This window comes from Salmo salar, chromosome 06 (assembly GCF_965601325.2).
Source record: "Salmo salar chromosome 06, fSalSal1, whole genome shotgun sequence".
Taxonomy (NCBI): domain Eukaryota; kingdom Metazoa; phylum Chordata; class Actinopteri; order Salmoniformes; family Salmonidae; genus Salmo; species Salmo salar.
The window spans coordinates 31,130,262-31,153,587 of NC_138296.1; the positions used below are offsets into that span (position 1 = coordinate 31,130,262).

Below are 23,326 nucleotides of genomic sequence, written 5' to 3' on the forward strand. Positions count from 1 at the left end.
AGTAGAGTTTACCCTCCAACAGCTCAGATCTTACCAGCTGAGACTTTAATAAGTCTTACATAGACACCGACACTGCCTGTAAGGCAAAACACAGCAGTGGGGGGTGAGCCACTGCCCCCTACTGGTAGTACATGTTCGGGTAAGGAAAATGGGATATATGACCAAAAGTTCCACAAGTAAAAGACCATGGTCGTGTTCGAGAGCATCAAAACAGTGATGTATCGTGGGAAAATGTTGTGACTGGTCAATATTGAGTAGTTAATTAGGATGCAAGGTGATTTGAACTGTAGGTCAGTCTGTCTACAAGTGAAGTTTGGAGGGGTGGGTGGGGTAGTACAGAAAGTAAGGCTGATCTGGGTGTTTAGTGATGCCTCTGAGGAGGGGTTGGTGGTGGTGAAGTTTTGGCGTGGGCCTCCCATCCTGCTGGTTTAGCCCAGATAAGACCCCATTTGTCAGGCTGTGACTGTCCCAGCCGCCCAGTGCACCCACCAGACAGAGCTGGATGAATATATTTGGCCATGCAGGAAAGAAGGATTTAACTCCACAGAGACTAAAACCCCAGAAAATCCCTCCCTGAAAGTCTCTACACAATTGTAATGCATGGTAAACAGGCTGGACCAGAACAGAACATAGCCAGAGGATAGGAGAGACAGAGGAGATAGCAATAAGACAGAAATGGAGATAGAATAGCATGGTACAGATTGACAGTCAGAAGGCTCCAGGAGACAATGTTGAAGGTCCTTCACTTCAGGCTGATACTTTAGTTCACACCACGTTTCATCAGCGCCATCAATGTTTAAAATAGTGTTAGTTGACTGAAAGACAAGAAAACTGTTTAAAAACTTTAAATTGAAAAAAAGATTTGCAGTTCCAATTAATGGCTATGAACAGCAGGATACTCTGCCTCTCCAATGAAATCTTGCAACACCGGTGCCTAATTACAGCACACCACCACGATGCAATTAAACCAGAAGTGTAGATCAATCAAGCCAGGGTTTAAATGGACATTTAATTGTAATGTTTGATTTTCCATATACTGTTCCTATTAGTAAGAGCATTCTCATGCATTTTAATTCTCAATCAATCCAAGACCGCAAATTAGAGAGACAAGAAAATCAGAGACCATTTCAGTTGCGTAGTGTATTATTGAACAGTCTTTAATATATACACATGTTTTACAAGACATTATGTGCACATACAGTAGTTAGCTATGATTTAGAGGAGACTGCACAGTGACGTAAACAAATATACAAAACATCAGCCAGCAGGTCTTCAAACAGGGGGATGACTGTGTCTATGGGATGGACCCGTAGCAGTAGGGGATGGACCCGTAGCAGTAGGGGATGGACCCGTAGCAGTAGGGGATGGACCCGTAGCAGTAGGGGATGGACCCGTAGCAGTAGGGGATGGACCCGTAGCAGCAGGGGATGGACCCGTAACAGCAGGGGATGGACCCGTAGCAGCAGGGGATGGACCCGTAGCAGTAGGGGATGTACCCGTAGCAGTAGGGGATGTACCCGTAGCAGTAGGGGATGTACCCGTAGCAGTAGGGGATGTACCCGTAGCAGTAGGGGATGTACCCGTAGCAGTAAGGGATTGACCCGTAACAGTAGGGGATGGACCCGTAACAGTAGGAAATGTACCCGTAACAGTAGGGGATGGACCCGTAGCAGTAGGGGATGGACCCGTAGCAGTAGGGGATGGACCCGTAGCAGTAGGGGATGGACCCGTAGCAGTAGGGGATGGACCCGTAGCAGTAGGGGATGGACCCGTAGCAGTAGGGGATGGACCCGTAACAGTAGGGGATGGACCCGTAACAGTAGGGGATGTACCCATAGCAGTAGGGGTAGTGAAGCTTCATTGAAATTGGGGAGACGCGGGAGGGACAGTCCCAGTTCCCAACACCTCAGAGTCCCCTCCCCCCACACAGCCAACATGCAATTTATACCGGTAAGATTAATGGTCACAGCACACCAAACACAAAATGATAGCACTTCAGGCAACAAGATTCTCCGGGGGAATCAGGGAGAAAGGCATCCAACGTGCAGTCAGAATGAGCCAAACTCAAATTCACATGTAAGTGACGGTTTAGTTGTCCCACATCTCCCCTGTATAAAGGTACCTTATCTGTAAGGGGTAGGTGGGCAGGTGTCAGAGGCAGTAGGACTCAACAGGCAACTCCCCAAGAAGCTCATCAAGGTCATCTGCACAACACACAGAGACAAATTCAATCAAACAAACACACAGGGTGGAGCTGCTGATTGGTTTACCAAGAACATACACTCATATGCATATCCAAGTCCCACATGCGTCCCAGAACAGGTCCAGTGGTGCAGCAGGGGGGCCCTGTGGAACACTAGAGGAGCCAGCTCCAGAGTCTGCAGAGACCAGTGGGGCCCGAACATCCTCTTCATCATCATAGAACAACTCCATCTGAGACACAGGGACTCCTGGGACACTGGAGGACTGATCAGGTGATTCCAACATTGGCTCCTACATTCAACAGTGGAGTTAGACAAACAAATACAAAACATCTGTCAAGACACCAAGTTTTACTCATCAATGATTTGTCATTGTTAGATCAAACTCCCAACAGCCTAGGATAACAACAATATGTCCTCCAGGCCTTGGTAGTGGTCTCTCACCAGGTGGAGTGGGAGCAGCTGGGTCTGTGTGGAGGACAGGGTCGAGCCGTCAGGAGGGTAGATTCTCAGGAGGTTGTTGGGTGTCACGTTCAGGTAGTGGTTACGGTGGGATGGAGAGAACACACCCACCTTCATGAAGAGACAACTAATTATGGGTCTACATCTAACAGTGCAAAAATGATCAACTTTACACACAATTTATTTTTGTGATTTTATTGTGAGTGGCTCATCAATCATTTTGAAGAATCCAACAAATGATTTGCAATGAAACACTAGTAGATAGTGAGGTGTGTGGCCTGTGGAAGTCCTACCTGTTTGAGCAGCAGTACAGCCCCTGTCTTGAGCTCCCCTAGTCTGTCCTCTAGGAGGCGCCGGTGCACTGTGCCCTGCATCTCTCCTACAGTCAGTCACACACACACATATTACTACTGTGCTCTACCGGTCTAGCCACTGTGCTTCTGCATTGCTTGCTTTTTAGAGTTTTAGGCTGGGTATCTGTATACCGCTCTGTGACAATTGTGGATGTAAGAATGGCTTTATAAAATACATGTGATTGATTCATACCACATGGAGCACACTGATCACATTATTCCTACTAATGACAACAGTTAGTGTAGTAATCAGTGCATCCCCCTCCGGTGGTAATCTGTTGACAGGTAGCACCATGGGACACACTTCAGGAGGGAAATGCACAGATGACTGAGACTTAGTAGTCCGTGGTGTTCAGCATGTAGGTAATAATGTAGCCAATAACCGTTCATTTGACGCTGATCCATGATGATAGAATCACTAATAAGCACAACACTAAGGTTAAGTATCTACTATATAGATGTGTTCACGAGTCCTCACGCTGGCTCTCCTGGGGCCATGATGACCTGCTAGGTTCAAGCAGTACTCACAGAGAAAGAGAGAGGAACTGCAAGAAAATGAGAGAACGAGACAGAAAAATTGAGGAAAGAGGGCCCTAGGGACAATGAAACAAACCAGATGTCTTCTACTGAATCACATGGTGTGTGAAGCGAATTCAGGTGACTTCTCAGTGGCGTACACACAAACCGCCAGCCACACACTCACTACAATGGCTGTGTGACCAGTTCTACCTACAAGCACAACCTTACCACCAGTAGGCCTTCCCTGTGGGATCCCTGAACACAGCCTTGGCATCAGCGTGTGTGTGGAGGATGCTCTTTAGTACCACAGCCATGTTGGGGACCTTGTTCTTCGCCAGCTGTTTCAGGACCGCCTGAGTGAGTGAGTGAGTGAGTGAGTGAGTGAGTGAGTGAGTGAGTGAGTGAGTGAGTGAGTGAGTGAGTGAGTGACAGAGACCTTTGTATTAGAGCACTACAAAACAAGTTCAAACAACTGCCAATCATTAACTTTAATTAATTAAACTGTTCAATTACTCATGCAGAGTTGCCATTAGCAGTGGCACATTAAGACTGTGGAAAACAACAGAATAACCATTAAGATGATTCATGTGTGATCATGATTGGGATAATAACTACTAACACCACAGGAACAGGCCTGTCATTTGTCCTGATTATACTGATAGACCGCCACCACAGGAACAGGCCTGTCATTTGTCCTGATTATACTGATAGACCGCCACCACAGAGACAAGGGCCATTAACATAGAGAAAAACACCCCATCAACTTCTATCAGGGAGGCTGCCCTGGGTGCAAAAAAACATGCTCATGAAGTCAAATTATGCAAACGGTGTTACGCAAGTGTTACATTTTTGCACCAGATGATATGGCATTTAAAGCTTCTAATATTAAATATGCTATGTTAAATTATGCATATTATTGAAGGGTACATGGCCACGCACAGCCTGAACACGGTTAGCCTTTCAGTCACCTTTCATGTCATTTACTCTACCATAGGCTGTGTAAATTGAAGAACGATAAATGTGCTGGTCACCTTGCGGAGGACCATGGCCACGCTGTAAGAGTGCAGAAAACAGGAGGAGTTCCTTTCGTCCAATCCCATCTCTGCCTTCATCGCTGCCCACGGACCTCCACTGAAATCCTCTTCCTCATTCTGAGAGCTGGGAACCTTTTTTTTACAAACACAAACCCAGACACATCACAACACATGTTCATAAAGCAACATGATATAATAAATAATGGACAAAAAGGTTAATTAATATCATGACACATGATACATTCTGTAAATGTATAGGCTACACATCAGTGTGATAATACCTGACTGGGCAGTCGAGCCACGGCCCCATGTGCAGGTGTCTGAGGAATGGCCACCACAATGTCATCCAGGCTCTGCCCACGGAGCTGCTTTAAGGAGAGAGAATGGAAACCCGCAGTAGCTTAGTATCACAACCAAGCACATTGCTGACTGCTGAGATTAGTTAGACTACAAATAAACAGAGAGGTAGGGACAGAAGCAGAAAGAGACCTGTTGTGGTAGGATTCCTGCAGGCCCGGGGAAGCGGCGGGTATTGGGCCGGATGTGGTCAGAATGGGGTCTCTGTGGGGTCTTGTTGGAGTTGGACACCAGCTGAATCAAGTGGTTAGTGAAGAGGGGCGTGTGGAGGGAATGGGGGGTGAGACTGGGGGAAGGCATGGGTTCACCAAACCTACTAGAGGGGGCTGGGGAGATGGGGTCAAAAAGGCTGCATCCCTGAGCCAGAGGTGTAGCCCAGGGCCTCTGTACCTGGGAAGGAAGCACTCTGACTGGCCTGGGGGTCACAGGCCTGGGGAAGGGGCTGGAGGCCATGGTGAGGCCAGGAAACACTGGGCTCTGGGGTGGAGCTAGGAGGAAAGTAGCACTAGGATCAGGGCGGGGAGAGGCGAAGGGGCCAGGGAATGAGGACCTGTGGAGTATATTACTACTGGGAAGACCAGAAGTTTGGTTAGAGGTACTGAATCCTCTCAGACCCACATTGGGCCTGGTTTGAGCACCACCACAGGCTGTGGGCACAGTCATCGCTGGGCTTGGTTAGATCTGCAGCTGAAGCAGTTTCTCGGACCTGAGCCCAAGTGCTCATCTGTGGATCACTTTCATCTAGGTCTGCCAGGTCAACATCCCCAATCATCAAAGTCATCCTGCAGCGAGGGGGCCTCTTGCTGTCCTGTTGTGTTTGACTTCATCTGTTGAGCTGGTGAGGAGCTCTGTTGGGTAACTGTACACGGTCCCCTACTCAGTGTAGGAAGGTGGAGAGGGGGAAGAGGGAATGAGGGCAGTGGTTTAGATGTAGAGAGATGTCTCAAACCCAAAGCAGCAGACTGCCCTACACTGCTCGGTGTTGCATTCTCTGACCCTGGGCCATTCGACAGGCCCCTATGGGCAAGTATGCCTTCTGTGGATGGTTGATGTGAGTTATTCTGGCCATAGGAGGCAGCAGGAGTTGATGCTGCAGTTGAACGGAGGAAACAGGACTGTGCTGCAGAGGACACTGTGCTAGCAGACCAGTTCATTTCAAGTAGATCCTAACACACACACACACACACACACACACACACACACACACACACACACACACACACACACACACACACACACACTTGTATAACTCATATTTAAAGAAAGCCAGAGGTGTTCAGACTAAAAGGTTCCACAACAGTACTCTACATTACCTGTGATGTCAATCTGAGAATTTATACTGGGGACTATAATCTGTCATAACTATCATATCAGCAGGTGGTAATCACTGACTGTGTAAATCAGTTTGCAGCACCTCATCATCGAAGTCCTCCCCAACGTTAAATAATCCATTCCACTTGCAAGTCTGTCGAAAAAGAAAGACATCTTCAAATATAGCATCAACTAAGAACGTGCTAGATGTAAATTACATTTCGCAAACTAGATGGCTGGCTAACACTGTTAGCTACGTGCCAAGCTAGCTAGAAGCTTCTCTCATTTGTAAACTTGTGGCAGCTACAGACCTGGGGACCATAGCAGTCATGCGATCTCGTGTCGAATGTATTTTCTAACTGTCTATGTACATTGATACATAAGATCAATCGAAAGTGTAGATGTCATTTAATTCAGCCATCTAGTACTTGCTGCGGTAAAAAAAAAAAAAAAGTATAACTTTTCAAGCAAAGCAAGGTGTTGTAAATGTGAGATTGGCACCGCCACGTTCAAGTAGAACGTGATTACGTAAACAATGTTTACGTTGCGTGACGTTTGCGAGATGGGTCGTCACTGTCGCCACCTGCTGACTATCTCAGTTAATGCAGTTCCCCGAATATCAGATTGCGTTCCCCGTCTATTTATAACAGGCACTAAACTTGTATTGGGGCAACAGTATCTTGTGAAAGGACATTTGGACGTGTCTGTAAAACACGTCATGAAGTAGTCGAAAGCAAATGACATTATCCACAACAGCAAATGTACGATATTTTGTATAGTAACTTACTTGAGTTCACATGAAAAAAATCTGATTTCACAGTGGTTACAAGTTCAAGGTGAGTAGAATTCTATATTCACACAACATTGATACTATGTAAATGCAATCTTCAAAGACCAGTGACAAAATAAATAGTTGTCTCTGTTGTCTCTGTCCTGATTTTCGTTTAGTATTGGCCATAACAGTAGGTTTTCAGTCAGTGTCTAAGTCAAATTTGTTGCACTGAGTCATGTTGTGTCCACTGTAAGCAACTAAAATTGGAACTGTTTCAAATGTGTTGCTCAAAGACCTAGGTGGGTTGCTTGAGATTCTGCTCCAGCTTTGGGTGTCATGTCCAGGGACACATTTGCCTTCAGCTCTGCCGCCTTGCATTCTCTGAAAGTGGATCAGGAGCTCCAGGAGTGGGAGGATAAGCGGCAGGCATTGGCTCACAGGAGGGCCATGAGCCGGCCACCTGTGTCCCGGGCCTCCAGACCCCCTCCCAGACAGCAGCGGGGCCTCCAGGAGATCCGGGTCTATGAGGCCCGATGCAGAGACACCACAATCCACAACACATTCATGTGTGGGGACATGAAGGGAGTGCACACTGTGTTAAAGGACCCCTGCATGGTCAACGCACTGATGGAAACAGTACATGAGGAGATGATGTGGGCTCCAGAGCTGGGTAGGTGTCAAACGCAGAGAATATAAACTCACCTTTACTGTATGCTTCACTGTTGTCTTTTTGTTAGACCTATCTGTGCCTTTCTTATAGATCTTCCAATCATTCCCCAATCACTGCTCATTAACTCTCTTTATTCTATCCTCTAAACATACCTAAGCCTCTCTGGCTATGAGCATCTGCTAGGTAAATAATGTACATACTCTCTGTCCCTCTGACAGGGATGTGGACCATGAGCTCCAAGATCAAGCAGACATCTGCATTGCGTCTGGCAGCCAGCAAGGGACACTCAGGCTGTGTGGAGGAGCTGCTGTTTCGAGGGGCGGAGGTGGATGCTGACCCTGGTGGCAGCACAGCCCTGCATGATGCCTGTATAGGTGGCCATGACAGCTGTGTCCAGCTGCTGCTAGCCCACGGAGCAGACCCTGACCTGCTGGCAGAAGACGGCAGTGCACCCCTTCACCTCTGCAGCACAGCCCAGACATTTCAGTGAGTTACAGCGCTCTTAGCCATACTGACACTATGCCTGGTGATCATTTCTATTATTTATAGATAGCGGAATGTTTTAAAAGTTATATGGCAGGCGGGTCTGTTGATGTGGGTGCTAATGAATGATAAGATCATAAGGTTGTGTCTCTACTCTCTTCAGGTGTGCTGAGCTGCTGGTTATGGGTGGGGCAGAGGTCAATGTGTTGACCAGTGAAACAAAGCTAACGCCCCTCCATGTGGTGGCTCGTCGGGGTCTGGAGGAGCATGTGAAGCTCTTTCTGTCCCATGGAGCTGACGTGTCAGCCAGGAACCGTGAGGGGGAGACCCCCCTGAATGCAGCCTGTGGTGGGGCTGAGAGGCCTGCCGAGGCTGGGCGGTACCTCCGCGTGGTCCAGATGCTACTGGGAGCTGGGGCTGACCCCTGCACTGCAGGCAGGAAACACCACACACCTCTACACAACGCCTGTAGTAACTGCAGCCCACGCATTGTAGAAATTTTACTACAACATGGAGCCAAAGCAGATGTGCAGAACTGTGCAGGATACACACCCATGGACTGTCTGTTACAGGTGGGGTTAAGGGCGGCCCATATGGTGGTGGTGGTGGGGGGGGGGGGGGGGGGGGCATGAGGGTGCTAAGGAGAGTTCTGTGGTCATAGTGTAAGATCCATTTGGACATAAGGTTATTTAATTATATTTATAATTTTCATAATCAGTGAGTGGTAGATAAGACAGACGTATTCTCCTTCTCCTGTCTGCAGGTGGTGGAGGACTATCCAGACCAGCATCCTGAGGCTGTAGCACGCTCCCTCCTAAATCACGGTGCCAAGGCCGGTAAAAGCTTGGTATGTCAGGGTGGGCAATTGGAAAAGTGAGTTGGGCCAAGCTGGGTGTAAAAATGCCAGTTGGAGGCTGCATTTGGGCCCATTTAATTATATTTTATTGGGATGAAAGACGTGCACCAGCAAAAGCTTGATTTTATTTCATTTGGGGGCACAATGAAAATGTTTTAAAGCTAGCAATTCTACGTAGACAATATATTTTGGAGGGCATGATAATAATAATAATAACCCACAGAATGCCTCCATATAGATGCTGAAACTCTGCCTCCTCTCCCCTGCCACTCTGGAGGTAATGCTGAACTGCTATGCTGTTGTCCCTTCCTGTGAGGAATGGATGCAGTCTATCCCTCTTGAGATACATGAGGTTTGTCCTTTCCTCCGTTTTCAGCTCTCTCCTTCACTGCTTGAACCATCTAATGTCCTCTTCCCTTTCCCACACCATCCCTCACCATCTCTCCCAGACGCACCAGGGTTTCTTTGACTCTGTGAGGCAGATGACTAGCCAGCCCCGCTCCCTGCAGCACCTATGCCGCTGTGCTCTGCGCCGCCACTTAGGAAAAGGTATCGACGCAACTATCAGTAGATTGGACATCCCCAGCTCTCTGATGGAGTATCTACTACTTCGGAATGACTGGGAGATCCGGTGAATAAAGTGGAACACATGGGACAGAAGCCAAGAGAGAGAATGATTTGCATTTACAATAACTAAAAGAATGGTTGCAATAATTTGTGTTTTCTGTATTAATTTATTAATAAATCAACTTTCTATTTTGCCTATGAAAATGTGATACTATTTTTCTGAACTAATTTATGTTCTTGTATGAATTGTATTTGTATGGACGATTGGTAGGAATGAAAAGACATCTCAGAATGTATTGACAACAACTCAGACTGTATGACTCTCAACTACTTCCCAGGCTGCTTCATCTGCACAGGTGAAAGCAACCACACACTACAGACAGGTACACTATTGCTTTCATTTGTACTCTATTTTCAGCACATGAAGGAGAGAGAATACGAGGAGAGGAAACTTTTTAGTATTTTAGATTCATACCAGTATTTGTTTCCTTGCTTGTGCCCGTTTGCGTGCCAGCTACACAAGAGTTGGACGTCCCAAGGATCCCTGAAAGCACTAACCGACCTACGCGCTGGTGGCGTAACGTCATCTGTGTTTATGTGGCCCTCTACTCCAGTTTTATTATCGGGGCTGTGGCTAAATTAGCATGGTAGCATGTCGTCAAACATGATTTGACTACATAGCAGGTAAGCGCACCTTTTATATTCAAATGCGCATATAACTGGTGTGTGCATTTAATAAGAACATCGATAGAAAGCATTTTGACAATGTAGTGAAAGTTAGCAAACGAAGGTCGTCCCTGTTGCTATTACTAGCTAGCTAGCTAACTTAATACCTAGCTAGTTAACCTCCAATATGTCTTCTAACGTTAGCATAAACATTGAAAAACATTTTTCTTCTGTATCTAGCTTCTCCAGCGGATGCACAATGTAGTAGTAAACACATTAGTGACGTGTTTTAACTGGGTTGACATTAGTTAGATGGGTAGCTACGGTTAGATAGCTAACTTTTGTGACAACATTTCCAGGCCATCACTTACGAAACTATAGACGGTTGCTTTGAAGTAGCACTTAATCTCTGTCCCTGACAGTTGTAATACAGGTCTCTGTCCCTGACAGTTGTAATACAGGTCTCTGTCCCTGACAGTTGTAATACAGGTCTCTGTCCCTGACATATGTAATACAGGTCTCTGTCCCTGACAGTTATAATACAGGTCTCTGTCTCTGACAGTTGTAATACAGGTCTCTGTCCCTGACCGTTGTAATACAGGTCTCTGTCCCTGACATATGTAATACAGGTCTCTGTCCCTGACAGTTGTAATACAGGTCTCTGTCTCTGACAGTTGTAATACAGGTCTCTGTCCCTGACATATGTAATACAGGTCTCTGTCCCTGACAGTTGTAATACAGGTCTCTGTCTCTGACAGTTGTAATACAGGTCTCTGTCCCTGACATATGTAATACAGGTCTCTGTCCCTGACATATGTAATACAGGTCTCTGTCCCTGACAGTTGTAATACAGGTCTCTGTCCCTGACAGTTGTAATACAGGTCTCTGTCCCTGACAGTTGTAATACAGGTCTCTGTCTCTGACAGTTGTAATACAGGTCTCTGTCCTGACATATGTAATACAGGTCTCTGTCCCTGACAGTTGTAATACAGGTCTCTGTCCCTGACAGTTGTAATACAGGTCTCTGTCCCTGACAGTTGTAATACAGGTCTCTGTCTCTGACAGTTGTAATACAGGTCTCTGTCCCTGACAGTTGTAATACAGGTCTCTGTCTCTGACCGTTGTAATACAGGTCTCTGTCCCTGACAGTTGTAATACAGGTCTCTGTCTCTGACAGTTGTAATACAGGTCTCTGTCCCTGACAGTTGTAATACAGGTCTCTGTCCCTGACAGATGTAATACAGGTCTCTGTCCCTGACAGTTGTAATACAGGTCTCTGTCCCTGACAGTTGTAATACAGGTCTCTGTCCCTGACATATGTAATACAGGTCTCTGTCCCTGACATATGTAATACAGGTCTCTGTCCCTGACAGTTGTAATACAGGTCATAGGCTTTCTACTCATATGTATCTATGCACTATTTTCACTTCTCTTTTGCTATACCACAGACACTAAGGACAGAGATGGCGGTGTGTGCACTGACAATGGATGGGATGGGAGGCGAGGTGGCTGCAGTAAGCGGTGTGTTACTCCTGGTCTTGGCCTTGGTCCTGGCTTGGCTCTCCACGCAAGTGGAAGATCGGGGAGACCACATCCTGAGCACCATACTTACAGTCGGGGCCCACGCCTCTCTAATCGGGCTGGGGGCCCATGACAGTTACAGTGGAGGGCCACCCAGTGCAGACACCCCAGAGCAGCAAACACCTCCACCCTCCCAGGAGAACAAGCCAGAGGAGGGGGAGCCTGGGTCTGAGAGGGAAGATGGTGAGGGAACAGGAGAGGGGACTGCAGGGGCTGGAGTGGACCTGCTGTTGAATATCCAGGGGAAGAAACCTCAGACATACCAGCCTGATGATGATGATGATGAAGATGATGAGGAAGAGGATGACTATGAGGAAGAAGAGAAGGTTCAGAAGCTGAGCCCAGTGGTCTCCTGCACCAGCATCACGGTTCGTTTGAAGTTCCTGAATGACACAGAAGAGGTGGCAGTCCTGAGTCCCCAGGATACAGTGGGTCTACTGAAGAGGTTAGTATTGTAATGAAACAGCAGGGTGCAGGTCTCGAACCCTCGACCTTCTAGCCCGAAGTCCAGCGCACTATCGACTGCCGTAAAAGCATGCTCGTGTGGCAGTCAATTTCCGTGCTTATAAACCCAGGGTCATTACAGTATTATATGGCAGCTCTCATTATACATTTTCTGTGTTTAACCTTTTTTGATTTATTGAACATGCATATCTTTCCCATACAGTCTTAGAGACATTTCTTTCTCCTCTCTAGTAAGTACTTCTCGGGGCGGGAGCGTCAGATCAAGTTGATCTACCAGGGCCAGCTGCTTCAGGATCCCAAACGGACTCTGCTCTCCCTCAACATCTCTCACAACAGTGTGATCCACTGCCACGTGTCCCAGGTGCTGCGGGAGGCCAGCCCAGAGGAGGCAGCTCGCTCTGGGGCTAGTGGGGGAATCAGGGCTGCAGGCCTGGCTCTGAGCACCAGCAGCCTGGTGGTGCCTGTGTTTGTGGTGATGTTAGCCGTGGTCTGGTACTTCCGCATCAACTACCGTCAGTTCTTCACCGCCCCTGCTACCATCTCCCTGGTGGGAGTCACTGTGTTCTTCAGCTTCCTCATCTTTGGAATGCACAGCCGGTGAGCGGGAGAGGAGGCAGGATGGAAGGTCCCTCATCTGGGCAGGAGAATGAGAAGGAATAACAACTGTGTCAGGAGGATGAATGGAGTCAGGGGGCCTCTGCCTCAGACACCATAGAGCTCAACTGGAATCCTTAGAGTGGGTGTGTTTGTGCATGCACCAGCAAATAGCATAATGTGAGATTGATTGTATGTGCAGAGATTCAAGTTATCTGGAATGTGTGTTTGTTAGTATGAAGCAGAGATAATACTGAGCTGTAATTTTGCTTCTCAGAAAAACATTGAGTGGGCCCAGCTCCTGTTGGTCCTTATAGGGCAGAACCATCAGCATCACACCCAGGACCACAGGCTGCTTGGTCCACTGTGTCAGCAATATCTTCTGGCCAGTTTGGCTTCACATAGCCTGTTCGTCATTATATACATGTTAACGTTCCAGAAATGTTTTGTCTTTTTGTAGTACGTGTTTGAACGAGCAATTCATTTCCTCATTTGCAACGGAAACAAAATTAAGATTATACAACTAAAGACTTGACTCTAGAGCAACTTTGAAACCACTTGCCATGTATGGAGTGCTGGTTATATTTCTACTTTCTTTCCAGTTCTTTGGGAATGAGCTTTCACCTTAGTTATTGTGGACTGTAACAACTGCCTTATTGCAAGGCAAAACAGTTTAAGGATTTTTGTTGCTTGAATTACTCTACGTTAATATCTTTTATTTTAAACCATATAAGTTAATGCATGAAAATAAGCAACATGTTTGGTTTAGAAAATACTGTAAATATGTATTTACTGTACATAGAATGAATGGGATAAAACCACATCGGACACATCAGGATTTCTGTTGGGGAATGTGACACAGATGACAGGGAAAATCTCTTTATCCCGATTGTTTTCCTCTGGCTTCAGTGCTGTGATTCAGATTTAAAGACATTCAAACCAATCAGTCCCTGTGTAAAGAGGGAGTATGTCTGATATTGGACAAAATGACAGAACGCAAGAAATCTGAATGGCACTTGATTTTACTCAGACAAAGAAACTTCTGTACACATGGGGAACTGGGATATAAAGAGAACCTAGCTGTGCATCACATTAAAATACAATTGACATATTTGCACATGCGCACACACACACGTGCATGAAAAAAGTTGTTTTTGTTTTGTGAAGACACTTTTTCTATTGCGTCATTTGTCCACACTCATATTGTTCAGAGACACACTGATACACACAAATAAACAGTTACGCAGCATTAGTAATACAGGCCATTCTTTACCCTGTCCGTAAAGAGGGACAAATGAAATCAGCCATACCCAAAATAGGTGTTTTTTCACGTGAAGGTTGATTCTTTTAGTGCACATTAAAGTGATGTCATACTTAATCACTGGCTGAATGTTCTAAATGAAAACTCAGGGTATATAAGATTCTCCCTAGCAAGTAGTCTGGTGGGCCTCTCAAACAGGAATGAATAACAATATCAAACTTAACTCATTAGCTAGAGTAAAACTGAAAAGGGCAAGAATAACAGTCTGAAATATCCCATGCAACAGCCATTGCACTTCTGTTGCAAGTGGCGGCAGATTTGAATTCCTACAAGCGCATAGACACTGCACGTAAGCAGAGACAGACTTTGCAAGTCAAGTGATGCAGATTGACCTAGAGTATTATTGAGAAAAAAGCAGGTTGACTCCACTATAGCATTATTCAACAGGAAGCAATGCGAGATCTACAACCTGTATAGAGTGATATTATGATTTGCAGCAGAAGCAGGTTGGAGAAAATTCAGACTGAGTATGAAACAGTAAAGATAGACAGGGAAGAAGCACTGTTTAGCATGAAGCTGTGTATGTATACAAGATCCAATTAAATCATGATTCTTTTACATAGTTCATACCACATGTATCGGTATACAAAAACGCACGGGCTCACTCCATGATACATGTCAACATCTGCATTTACTGAGTGCAGACATTAAATACAGATTCTCACTTGACACAGTCAATGTAAACCAAAAAAGTTAAATATTCAAAATTATACATATACTGACTCAACCACAATGGCACATTCAGAGATGCATAGTAATCTGAAAACAAATGAAATCACACACACAGGCCCACAACATGGAAAACAGTCAACTTTACACAACAAACATTCATACACACATGCACCCACACATACACCACTGTGCAATACAATGCTAGTACGGATAAAGCCACCATCAAGTACCCCAATACTGGTGAAACAACAAGATGACACTGGCATCCCCCACCACAATAACAAAGCTGTAGTCGTAAGGTGATGCAATTAGTCCACAAGTCCCCTCCTAAACAGAGACAGAGTCAAAAAGAAAGCAATGTTTGTTTTCAGGAGAAAACAGATCAGAGTGCAAAAAAGCGGAGTGTGATTGGTCCATGTCTGAAGCCTAAAATCACTGATTAACAAAAACATAATTAAAGTGAATAATCTATGACCCATGTTTCTTTATAACTGGAATTGCAAAATATTGTCTTCAACAACAAACAAATAAGAATGGCGTTCAAATGAAGGGGTGCTGTGTCCAGTTATGAATAAAGAGAAGTTACAACCCCTGGGCTAATCAGGGCTGATATTAATGTGTGTGTGAGTGGATGTGAGTTAATGGGTTATCATCTTTGCCACAGAGGACACAGGTATCTGTACCTCTGTTAGGTATGAGACCATGACTTGACAGGCTGGGGAGCTGGATGAGTGGATGAAGCATGGTTCAGAATTCCATGTCACCATCCAGTCACCTTCTGCGGGGGGGGGGGGCAGACTGGGACTACCCTAGTTTAGGTTGTCATAGATACTGGGGGCAGGGGGAACAGGAAGCTTGGGCTTCTTCTTTCTGTTGGATAGGCCTACTAGACTACTCTGGGAGCTGCTGCCACCTCCACTCCCACTGCCGCCCCCTCCTCCTGTGCTGTTTAGGCCAAGAGACGTCTTCTTCTTCTTCTTGGGCTTCTTAGAGTCTGAGTTGTTGGTGCCTGGGAGAGAGATCGGGAGTGGGGGATGAGATGAGACCGACTTCCACTGTAATGAACGTACAGAATGTGGATCTGAATTCGGTTCTCTTACTGGCTTTGGAGGAGGCTGAATCGGAGGGGGAGATGTCTGAGGATCCGTCCCACTGTAGGCGACTCATGAGAACCTGTCCATCTGAGGCGTCGTAGCAGTCACTCTCCACCATTGTGTCTGCATCGGGCAGAGACGACCTGACAGAGACAACAGCCGCTCAGATCAGACCAGCCACTGAGACAGCAGCAGTACACATGGTGGAGCCATTCAATCTGCCATACAGCACACCTACTGTAGTACACATCCAGGCCATACAGTTGGCCCCATGAGTGCTCATACAGTAGCAAACTAACATAGTCCACCCACAATGATAAGGCCTGTCCATCTAACTGGCACAAAACATCCACAATAAATACATAGTCATTCAATACAACTCCTCAAGCAAACACCTGTACATTTAGGGACACCACAGGTACCAATCAAGATCGAATATATCAGTTCTAGGAATAAACCAGTCAGAACCAATGGAGGTCTGAGGGGCGGGGGAGGGGCACACTCACGCGGACGGCCCCAGGAGGAACACCCTGACGGCCCTCCTCTGTTCGTCCGTGTGCTGGGGGCACCGCTGGGACCTGGCAGGGACACAACGTGGCATTACAAACACCTGAGAAACATCTGCCCACAATGCACAGTGGCCCCGCCTACCCAGGGCCACGGCAGAGACAAGAGTGGGAGACAGAAAGACACTGCCAGTGACCAATCAGATGATGGGTCAGGTGTCAGAGTTTGGAGGTTAGAGATTGTTTGCTCACTGACAGTGTCCAGTTAGTCTCTCACCACGTAAAGCAGGCAGTGTCCAATCAGGGTCTTACATAGTCCAATTGGAAAATATCTGTTGTTTAGTCCAATCAAATATGAATTGTTTCACTAATTTTACACAATTTGGTATTATACTGAACAAAAATATAAACGCAACATGCAACAACTTTAAAGGTTTTACTGCGTTACAGTTCATAGAAGGAAATCAGGCCCTAATCTATGGATTTCACATGACTGGGCAGGGGCGCAGCCATGGGTGGGCATACTGTAGGTCCACCCACTGGGGAGCCAGAATGAGTTTTTCCCCCCAAAAAGGGGCTTTATTACAGACAGAAATACTTTTTATTACCCCCCCCCCTCCCCCCCTCAGATTATCCCGCAGGTGAAGAAGCCGGGTGGTCTGCAGTTGTGAGGCCGGTTGGATGTACTGCCAAATTCTCCAAAATGACGTTGGGAGGTAGCTTAACATTTAAGATATTTTATTTCAGCTCATGAAAAATGGGACAAACACTTTACAAGTTTAGTTTATATTTTTTGTTCAGTATACATTTTTTTTTTAAAGAAAATTAGCCAATAACCAACCCCAATCATCTAAATACTGTTAGAAAGGAAATGGAAAATAATTGAGAATCATATAGAGTTGCCACTTGTGTACCCCAAAAATCAGTCCCAACTACACATGATCACAACACACCAATGAAACTGATCATGTTAAAGGTCTCACAGAAACAACATGCAGAACAGTAACCATGAGTGTCTGTTGGCAGCCTCCATAATGGAGTTGGGCCACAGGTTTACCACTTGTCCGGAACACACGTCATTCAAGTCACAGAAGACCTTCCTTACTAGCTAGTTTAACAAACACCTCTGAGAACCTGGTAAGGTCCATACTAAGGGGCAGGCTGAGGGATGGACACAGGACGTCCTGACATTGACATCAAACTTCCAGGAAGATGTCTGTCTGGCACAGTACAACCCTGAATGGCTCATCATGATCATAATCAGCAACTTTGACTCAAGCTAACATCTAGTGCCAGCGCTTGAGAAACAAAAAGTATTAATGAGTTTGTGTGATAAAGGTATGCGTGTGCACTCCGTGTAGCTGATAGGACGTTAGGTGGAAATGACAAGACTATTAGAGGTGCATGTGCTGTGTCTGCGTGCAGAGTAAATCCTACCTGGTGCACATCTTCTTGGTGTGCTCCGAGATCACTCCACATTGCTGCAGACAGGGGGCAGTGTAGTTAGAGACAAGCCAGTCATACACACTGCTGATAAATGTCTTGAGATTTTAGATATGATCTGATATACAGTTAGACTTGTGGATGGATGGTAGAATGGATAAATGAAAATGACTCACTGTTGTCAACAGAGACCTCAGTTCGTCAGGGCCTAAAGTTTCGTAATTGATGCCAGTGTTATAGTTGTACTGCAGTGAGGGAGAGAGAACGATAACAGACATCAACACACTAATAGATATGTAGGTGTGAACCATCAGAAAAATGGATTCTGGTTACCTTGTATGGATCTGCATTGACACTATTACTAAGCTCCCCTGAAAAAGAGAACAGCATATGATCTATCAGTCTACTTGCCACTGACTCCCAAAGACACAGATGATGCACACAACCACCACCAACCATGAAATACAGCAGTGATTACATTTTGTGCAAAATCCACAATATTACATGTCACAAAAAATTGATTCCTATGTCTGAGAAAACATACGTAAAATGTACAATTTATGACAGGATGAAGCAAAGGTCTCTAGCTATTGACCAGTGAGTTAAGAGAACATGATTATTATGTACGTGCTACAATAGCAAGCATATTTATGCATAAGCATAAGGCAAAATATATTTTAATCAATCTGTGATTGAAATTGAGCAGCACTTTAAGGGCCAAAGCCACAAATGACAGGTCGATCAAACTGGTGTGGATTGAGTTCAGGTCATTTATTACATAGGAACATCCTTGATGCTCCATAGAAGCTAGCAGCACCGTTTCATTTCAGTTCCATTTAAAGAAACATGGACAATCAGGAAATCAAGAATCAATGAAGACATGATACAAAACAAAAATAAATGCAAACAAAAGCATGAATATGTCAAGTAGATAATGGATAGGATAATGCACAAGAGGACTTGAGTCACCTGAGAAACTAAGAGAAAAGCAGCTGGTCTGCTTTAGAGACATGACTGTAGTCTATCATTACTGGGACCAGACTATCATCGGACATGATTTTTTCACTCAAGTGTCGAACTAGTTAAACAATATATAACACAATACAGAAAATAAATTGATACATTACATACAAAGAACTGAAAACTGGAGGCTGAACTGTGGTTTATTGCACACAATTGTCAGCTTCCTGTATGTCATTCTAAGCTCATTAGCTTTGCACCATGATCCATGTCAAATTAAAATCATCAAGCAAACAGGAGATTGTGGAGCACGAAGAGTCGGCTTTTGCCTTATATCTAAATTGCTTATCCTGATCTTCAATGCTGCTTCTGATCCTTTTCATACTGTACTACATCAGTATTCTGCTAACATTGTGCATTTGACCTGGATTTAAGCAGCAGACTCCTTCAATGGCCATCTATCGTGAAGAATCCAGAAGGCCACATTAACATTCTCAATAGAGGATTTTGGAGACACCCTGGGTCTCTGCTAAGGTTAATTTCCTTAGGAACGAAAGTTCAAACTCCAGGCACTCTTTTCCTGATATACTATCCCTAAAACGTCAGGGTTCTTTCCCAGATCCTTCTCGGGTTGACCTTTGACCCTACATTGACGTGGGTGAGGGCATTATAGAGCTGGCCCGGCAGTAATCAGCCCCTTCCGATCACTGAGGAAATGCATCATCTCTCAACAGCACGCATGGAGCTTCCTGATCTGCAACAAGGCTTTGGACCCAGCAATGCTGAAACGACCAGAGTGTAAAACATCCCCAACCATTCAACCAACTACTCTAAAACTTTCACGCACACAAACACACAAAGTAGGGGCATAAATTGGGTGTATTCAGGAGTGGGCTCTATGTTCGACTTCACCTACACACTTCCATTTCAAGGCTACAGAGAGTTTGGACTCTAGAACATTCCCACATTCTAACTCCCGACAAACAAAACACAATGAGACCATACACATATAATATTCTGTATATCAGAATGCATTATATAAATAGAAATGTATGCAATGCAGTATGAATATCAGTGTGAATTTCAGTAAAATAAATGCTGATTGAGAACTGATATTGACAAATAACATTTAAAAGAGGCAATCTGCAGTTGCTACATCCATTTTAGGATTTATAAATTAATGATATGTACCCATTGATTCTTGAAGAATAAAACTGTCATACTCCATCAGAACTTGTTGTACTCCAATGTTTGTTAACAAAACACTATACAGCCTCAAAACTATAACTTTGATATCGCGATGGTGAGTCCTTGTATCCATAGCTCTTTCTATTAATTTGAGTGGTAAAATATTTCTAGCACAATCCCTCAGCCTTTTACCGAATAAGGGGCGAGGACGATGCCTTGTTATTGTTTTAACTGCTGATTGCCACTAAGATTAAAAAAGAAAAATTGCCATTCTAATCATGTGTTTCAATTGGAAAATATTTATATTCCAGATGGGAAATGCATTATGCAGTCAGGATTCAGGAAATGTAAATGACACACAGCTTCTAGTTTGTCACTTCATCTGCATCTTACATGGGTTGTCACTTCATCTGCATCTTACAAGAGGTAACGTTATACTCACCATTTTTATGCTTTACAGATTTTGATCTTCTGGGTGAATTTGGATTCTAAGGAAATAATACACAAAAAGAGAAGAACTGTCAATTTAGATACACACTGATCTAGATTAACATATCACAAACAACTAGCGAAGCATGCAACAGGAAAAGTGAAGCACACACCCCTTGATCCAATTGAATTTGTAAAAAAAAATTGAAAATGTTCATCCTTGCCATGCTTGCAAGCAGAAAGTAGGGCTGGGACAATATCAGTATGGCAAAAAAAATTCCATGGGAAAAATTTTAACACAAAGCAGAGCTAACTATTTGGTCCTTTAAAAAGCTGCCGTTTGTAAAATTTGCACTATAGCTTGTAAAATAAATAAATGTGACTGGATAGCAACTTAATGATGTTTGTTTCAAACATTGGGGCTGTTTTCCTAAAGAAGTTTCCTTGCCACGATAGTAACGCGATACTGGTATCATCCCGGCCCTAGCAGAAAGGACAGAGGGATACCAGAAATCCTTATTTTTTATCTATTGGCCCCCTTGCAATTACATGTGGACAAAAACACAACATACAAAACATGAATAAATATCTCCACAGCAACGAAACTTACCAAAGGTACATGTTGTTTCAAAGAATGTAAAAATACCTTATCTGACTTTCTCTTCTTAGCTGTAGAGGGAAAATAGAGGGGTGTAAGACAGGCATAGACGTGCTTGTTCAGCTAAAGTCACACAAAAAAATTCAGACAGGGATTCACACCTTTTTTTTCTGAGCCATACGACCAGTCATTGTCATTGACGTCATCATTGTCTTCCTGATCACTCTCCGATTTGTTGTTCATGTTGTTACTGCTTGCTATTCTGTAGACCAATATCAAGAAAATGATCAGAATTGCCCATTCACTTGAGGAATGTATTGGTTTGTTTTCTATGTCACATTGTAGTGTAGGGGGCACTGTCCATGTCCAGTGCCCCTTGCTGACCTGCGGTTGGCGATGCGGCTGCTGTTGCGCCCCATGCCCAGGCATTTCTCCAGATGAGGGGCAAAGCGGGACGCAGCAATGCTCCGGTTGCAGTTGGGACACACACACTCCTTGTTCTTCCACTGATTGTACACTTGCCCAAAAATGTCCACTCCTGGTTGGTCAACGATTTCTACGGAGCAAGGCAAGAACATACATTAAAGATAAAGTAACAAATTAAAAGGCAGAGAGATGAACCAGATAACCAGACCCAGGAGAAAGCACTCTGGTCCTAACCAAAGTCCTTCATGCTTTCTTGGTCCGTGTCATCCAGGAAGAAGTAGCCCTGTTTGACAGCACGGTGCACCTCGAAACACAGGCCCAAACAGGCGTCCTCCACCAGGTCCGAGTAGATGTCCTGAGCCAAGGCCTGTGGAGGGCAGCAAAAAACAAAGCAGAGTCACAAAGGAAAGGAAACTACATGAGCAACTTCCTGTTTTAAAGCAGGACAACTACCACCAAACATGATAGGATGGTAAAAGTGTAGTCCACTACTCACCTCTAGCTTGGTGTTGTCCAGGCCCGACAGAGACATATCCTCCATTTTCATTTGCAAAAGTTTACAGGCGAATCACTGCCTTCTACATGGCACAGCTATGGGGACAACAGAGCTGAAAACAGGAAATACACACATAAGTGATGAGACAAGAGATTATCCATTTGTTGGACAAAACCCAACAAAAGTCCCAGAGTGAGACTGAATCAACACTTACAAAGGAGCACCGACACTCAGTTGAGACCTCTTCTTCGCTAATAGTTGGCAGAGGTGACTGCCTGATATTGTTTTGGTTAGCTGTTGAAACAAATAAACAAATACATTTCACTGAATTTGTAAATTTGGTGTTGCGGCTACACAATACAAGACAGAACCAGAACAAAAACGAAAGTAAAGCCAGAACAGTTGTATTGTCTAGAGACTAGTGAGCATTAAGACAGCGCTAGCTAGCACGTAGTAGCTAGCCGTAACGTTCGATATTAGCTAGGATAGAACGCAGTAACAACTGATAGACAGCTAGTTAGAAAAACAAATATTTTCCTAATATCTGCTACCGATAGCAAAAACATAGCTAGCTAACAAATCAGCTCATTGCACATAATCTTACTAATACGGGTACGTACAATTATTTCAATTATTTCTTTACAGAGAATATCATACTGGTCAGCTCGCACTCACCATCAACGACCAATCTATGATGTAGCCGTTACAGTTTAGCTGGACATTGACAATAGATTACTTTGCTACGTTGTATCTAGCTAGGATGATACATGTTGTAGCAGTCAAAGGGAAATGATAAGAAAATGTAAAAAGAGGCTGCCATTTTCCTTCTTAACAGACCCCACTAAACGATCACCGAGGTTCTCCGTGCCGTTTTACTTGGCCTGGAGTAGGGGGGAAATGGCAGAGAAAGGAAATTAACTTCTAATCAACTCAAGTGCATACATTTAATTTATAATTGGATATGCAATAATTAAATAGAAAAAACCTCGGATGTCTGGATCCGCCCCCTCTCGCGAGTGGCCATTTGTGTTATTGACGGAAAGGGAAGAGGTGAAATAATCACGGTTATCGTTTATCGATTAGTTCTCATGAAACAACCAAATCATAGATTAGGGTATAGCTAGTTGTAAGTATCTGAAGAAATTCTCATTTATCCATTTATTTAGGACACTATTGTTTGGTCGGCATTTCGAACATATTATTTGAAGTGGTCCATTATCCATTTTCAGTAGGCAATTGTCTTCAACATCCATCACATAACACCTACAACCATTTGTAAAAAAATTATGACTGTAATATGTA

At 44.6% G+C, this 23,326-nt stretch overlaps 4 protein-coding genes across 13 annotated transcripts; 2 read left to right on the forward strand and 2 right to left on the reverse strand.

Moving 5' to 3' along the window:
• Positions 1-1,136: 1,136 nt before the first annotated feature.
• LOC106593053 (homologous recombination OB-fold protein) lies at positions 1,137-6,752 on the reverse strand. 4 transcript variants are annotated; one of them, XM_045720121.2, is made up of 9 exons: positions 6,549-6,752; positions 6,240-6,391; positions 5,059-5,799; positions 4,851-4,937; positions 4,567-4,701; positions 3,764-3,888; positions 2,957-3,042; positions 2,646-2,774; positions 1,137-2,493 (listed from the first exon to the last, which is right to left on the reverse strand). In XM_045720121.2, exons 3-8 carry the CDS (start codon positions 5,587-5,589, stop codon positions 2,746-2,748), a joined length of 993 nt encoding a protein of 330 aa, XP_045576077.2. In that variant the 5' UTR covers positions 5,590-5,799; positions 6,240-6,391; positions 6,549-6,752; the 3' UTR covers positions 1,137-2,493; positions 2,646-2,745. The 4 variants fall into 4 exon arrangements, with proteins under 4 accessions (XP_045576077.2, XP_045576074.2, XP_082832578.1 ...); XM_045720118.2 differs by having other exon boundaries at positions 5,059-6,092; XM_082976452.1 differs by having other exon boundaries at positions 1,137-2,204; positions 2,282-2,493; positions 5,059-6,391.
• Positions 6,753-6,896: 144 nt separating this feature from the next.
• On the forward strand, positions 6,897-9,794 carry LOC106593052 (ankyrin repeat and SOCS box protein 16). 2 transcript variants are annotated; one of them, XM_045720109.2, is made up of 7 exons: positions 6,897-7,073; positions 7,303-7,679; positions 7,898-8,165; positions 8,326-8,734; positions 8,926-9,009; positions 9,257-9,370; positions 9,468-9,794. In XM_045720109.2, the coding sequence occupies exons 2-7, from the start codon at positions 7,346-7,348 to the stop codon at positions 9,651-9,653; spliced, it is 1,395 nt and encodes a 464-aa protein (XP_045576065.2). In that variant the 5' UTR covers positions 6,897-7,073; positions 7,303-7,345; the 3' UTR covers positions 9,654-9,794. The 2 variants fall into 2 exon arrangements, with proteins under 2 accessions (XP_045576065.2, XP_045576066.2); XM_045720110.2 differs by having other exon boundaries at positions 9,296-9,370.
• A 356-nt stretch (positions 9,795-10,150) lies between these two features.
• Positions 10,151-14,038, forward strand: tmub2 (transmembrane and ubiquitin-like domain containing 2). The gene is given in 3 exon segments (NM_001141788.1): positions 10,151-10,269; positions 11,700-12,277; positions 12,529-14,038. Coding segments are annotated over 2 exon segments (933 nt in total). The 5' UTR covers positions 10,151-10,269; positions 11,700-11,714; the 3' UTR covers positions 12,899-14,038.
• atxn7l3a (ataxin 7 like 3a) lies at positions 13,896-22,996 on the reverse strand. Of its 6 annotated transcripts, none has more exons than XM_014203261.3 (14): positions 22,700-22,993; positions 22,239-22,318; positions 22,025-22,136; positions 21,763-21,895; positions 21,487-21,658; positions 21,264-21,364; positions 21,115-21,173; positions 20,518-20,563; positions 18,261-18,298; positions 18,104-18,172; positions 17,922-17,965; positions 16,485-16,556; positions 15,985-16,121; positions 13,896-15,893 (listed from the first exon to the last, which is right to left on the reverse strand). In XM_014203261.3, exons 3-14 carry the CDS (start codon positions 22,073-22,075, stop codon positions 15,694-15,696), a joined length of 1,122 nt encoding a protein of 373 aa, XP_014058736.1. In that variant the 5' UTR covers positions 22,076-22,136; positions 22,239-22,318; positions 22,700-22,993; the 3' UTR covers positions 13,896-15,693. The 6 variants fall into 6 exon arrangements, with proteins under 6 accessions (XP_014058736.1, XP_014058738.1, XP_014058739.1 ...); XM_014203263.3 differs by having other exon boundaries at positions 21,151-21,173; positions 22,700-22,986; XM_014203264.3 differs by lacking the exon at positions 16,485-16,556 and having other exon boundaries at positions 22,700-22,996.
• Between the last annotated feature and the right edge of the window lie 330 nt (positions 22,997-23,326).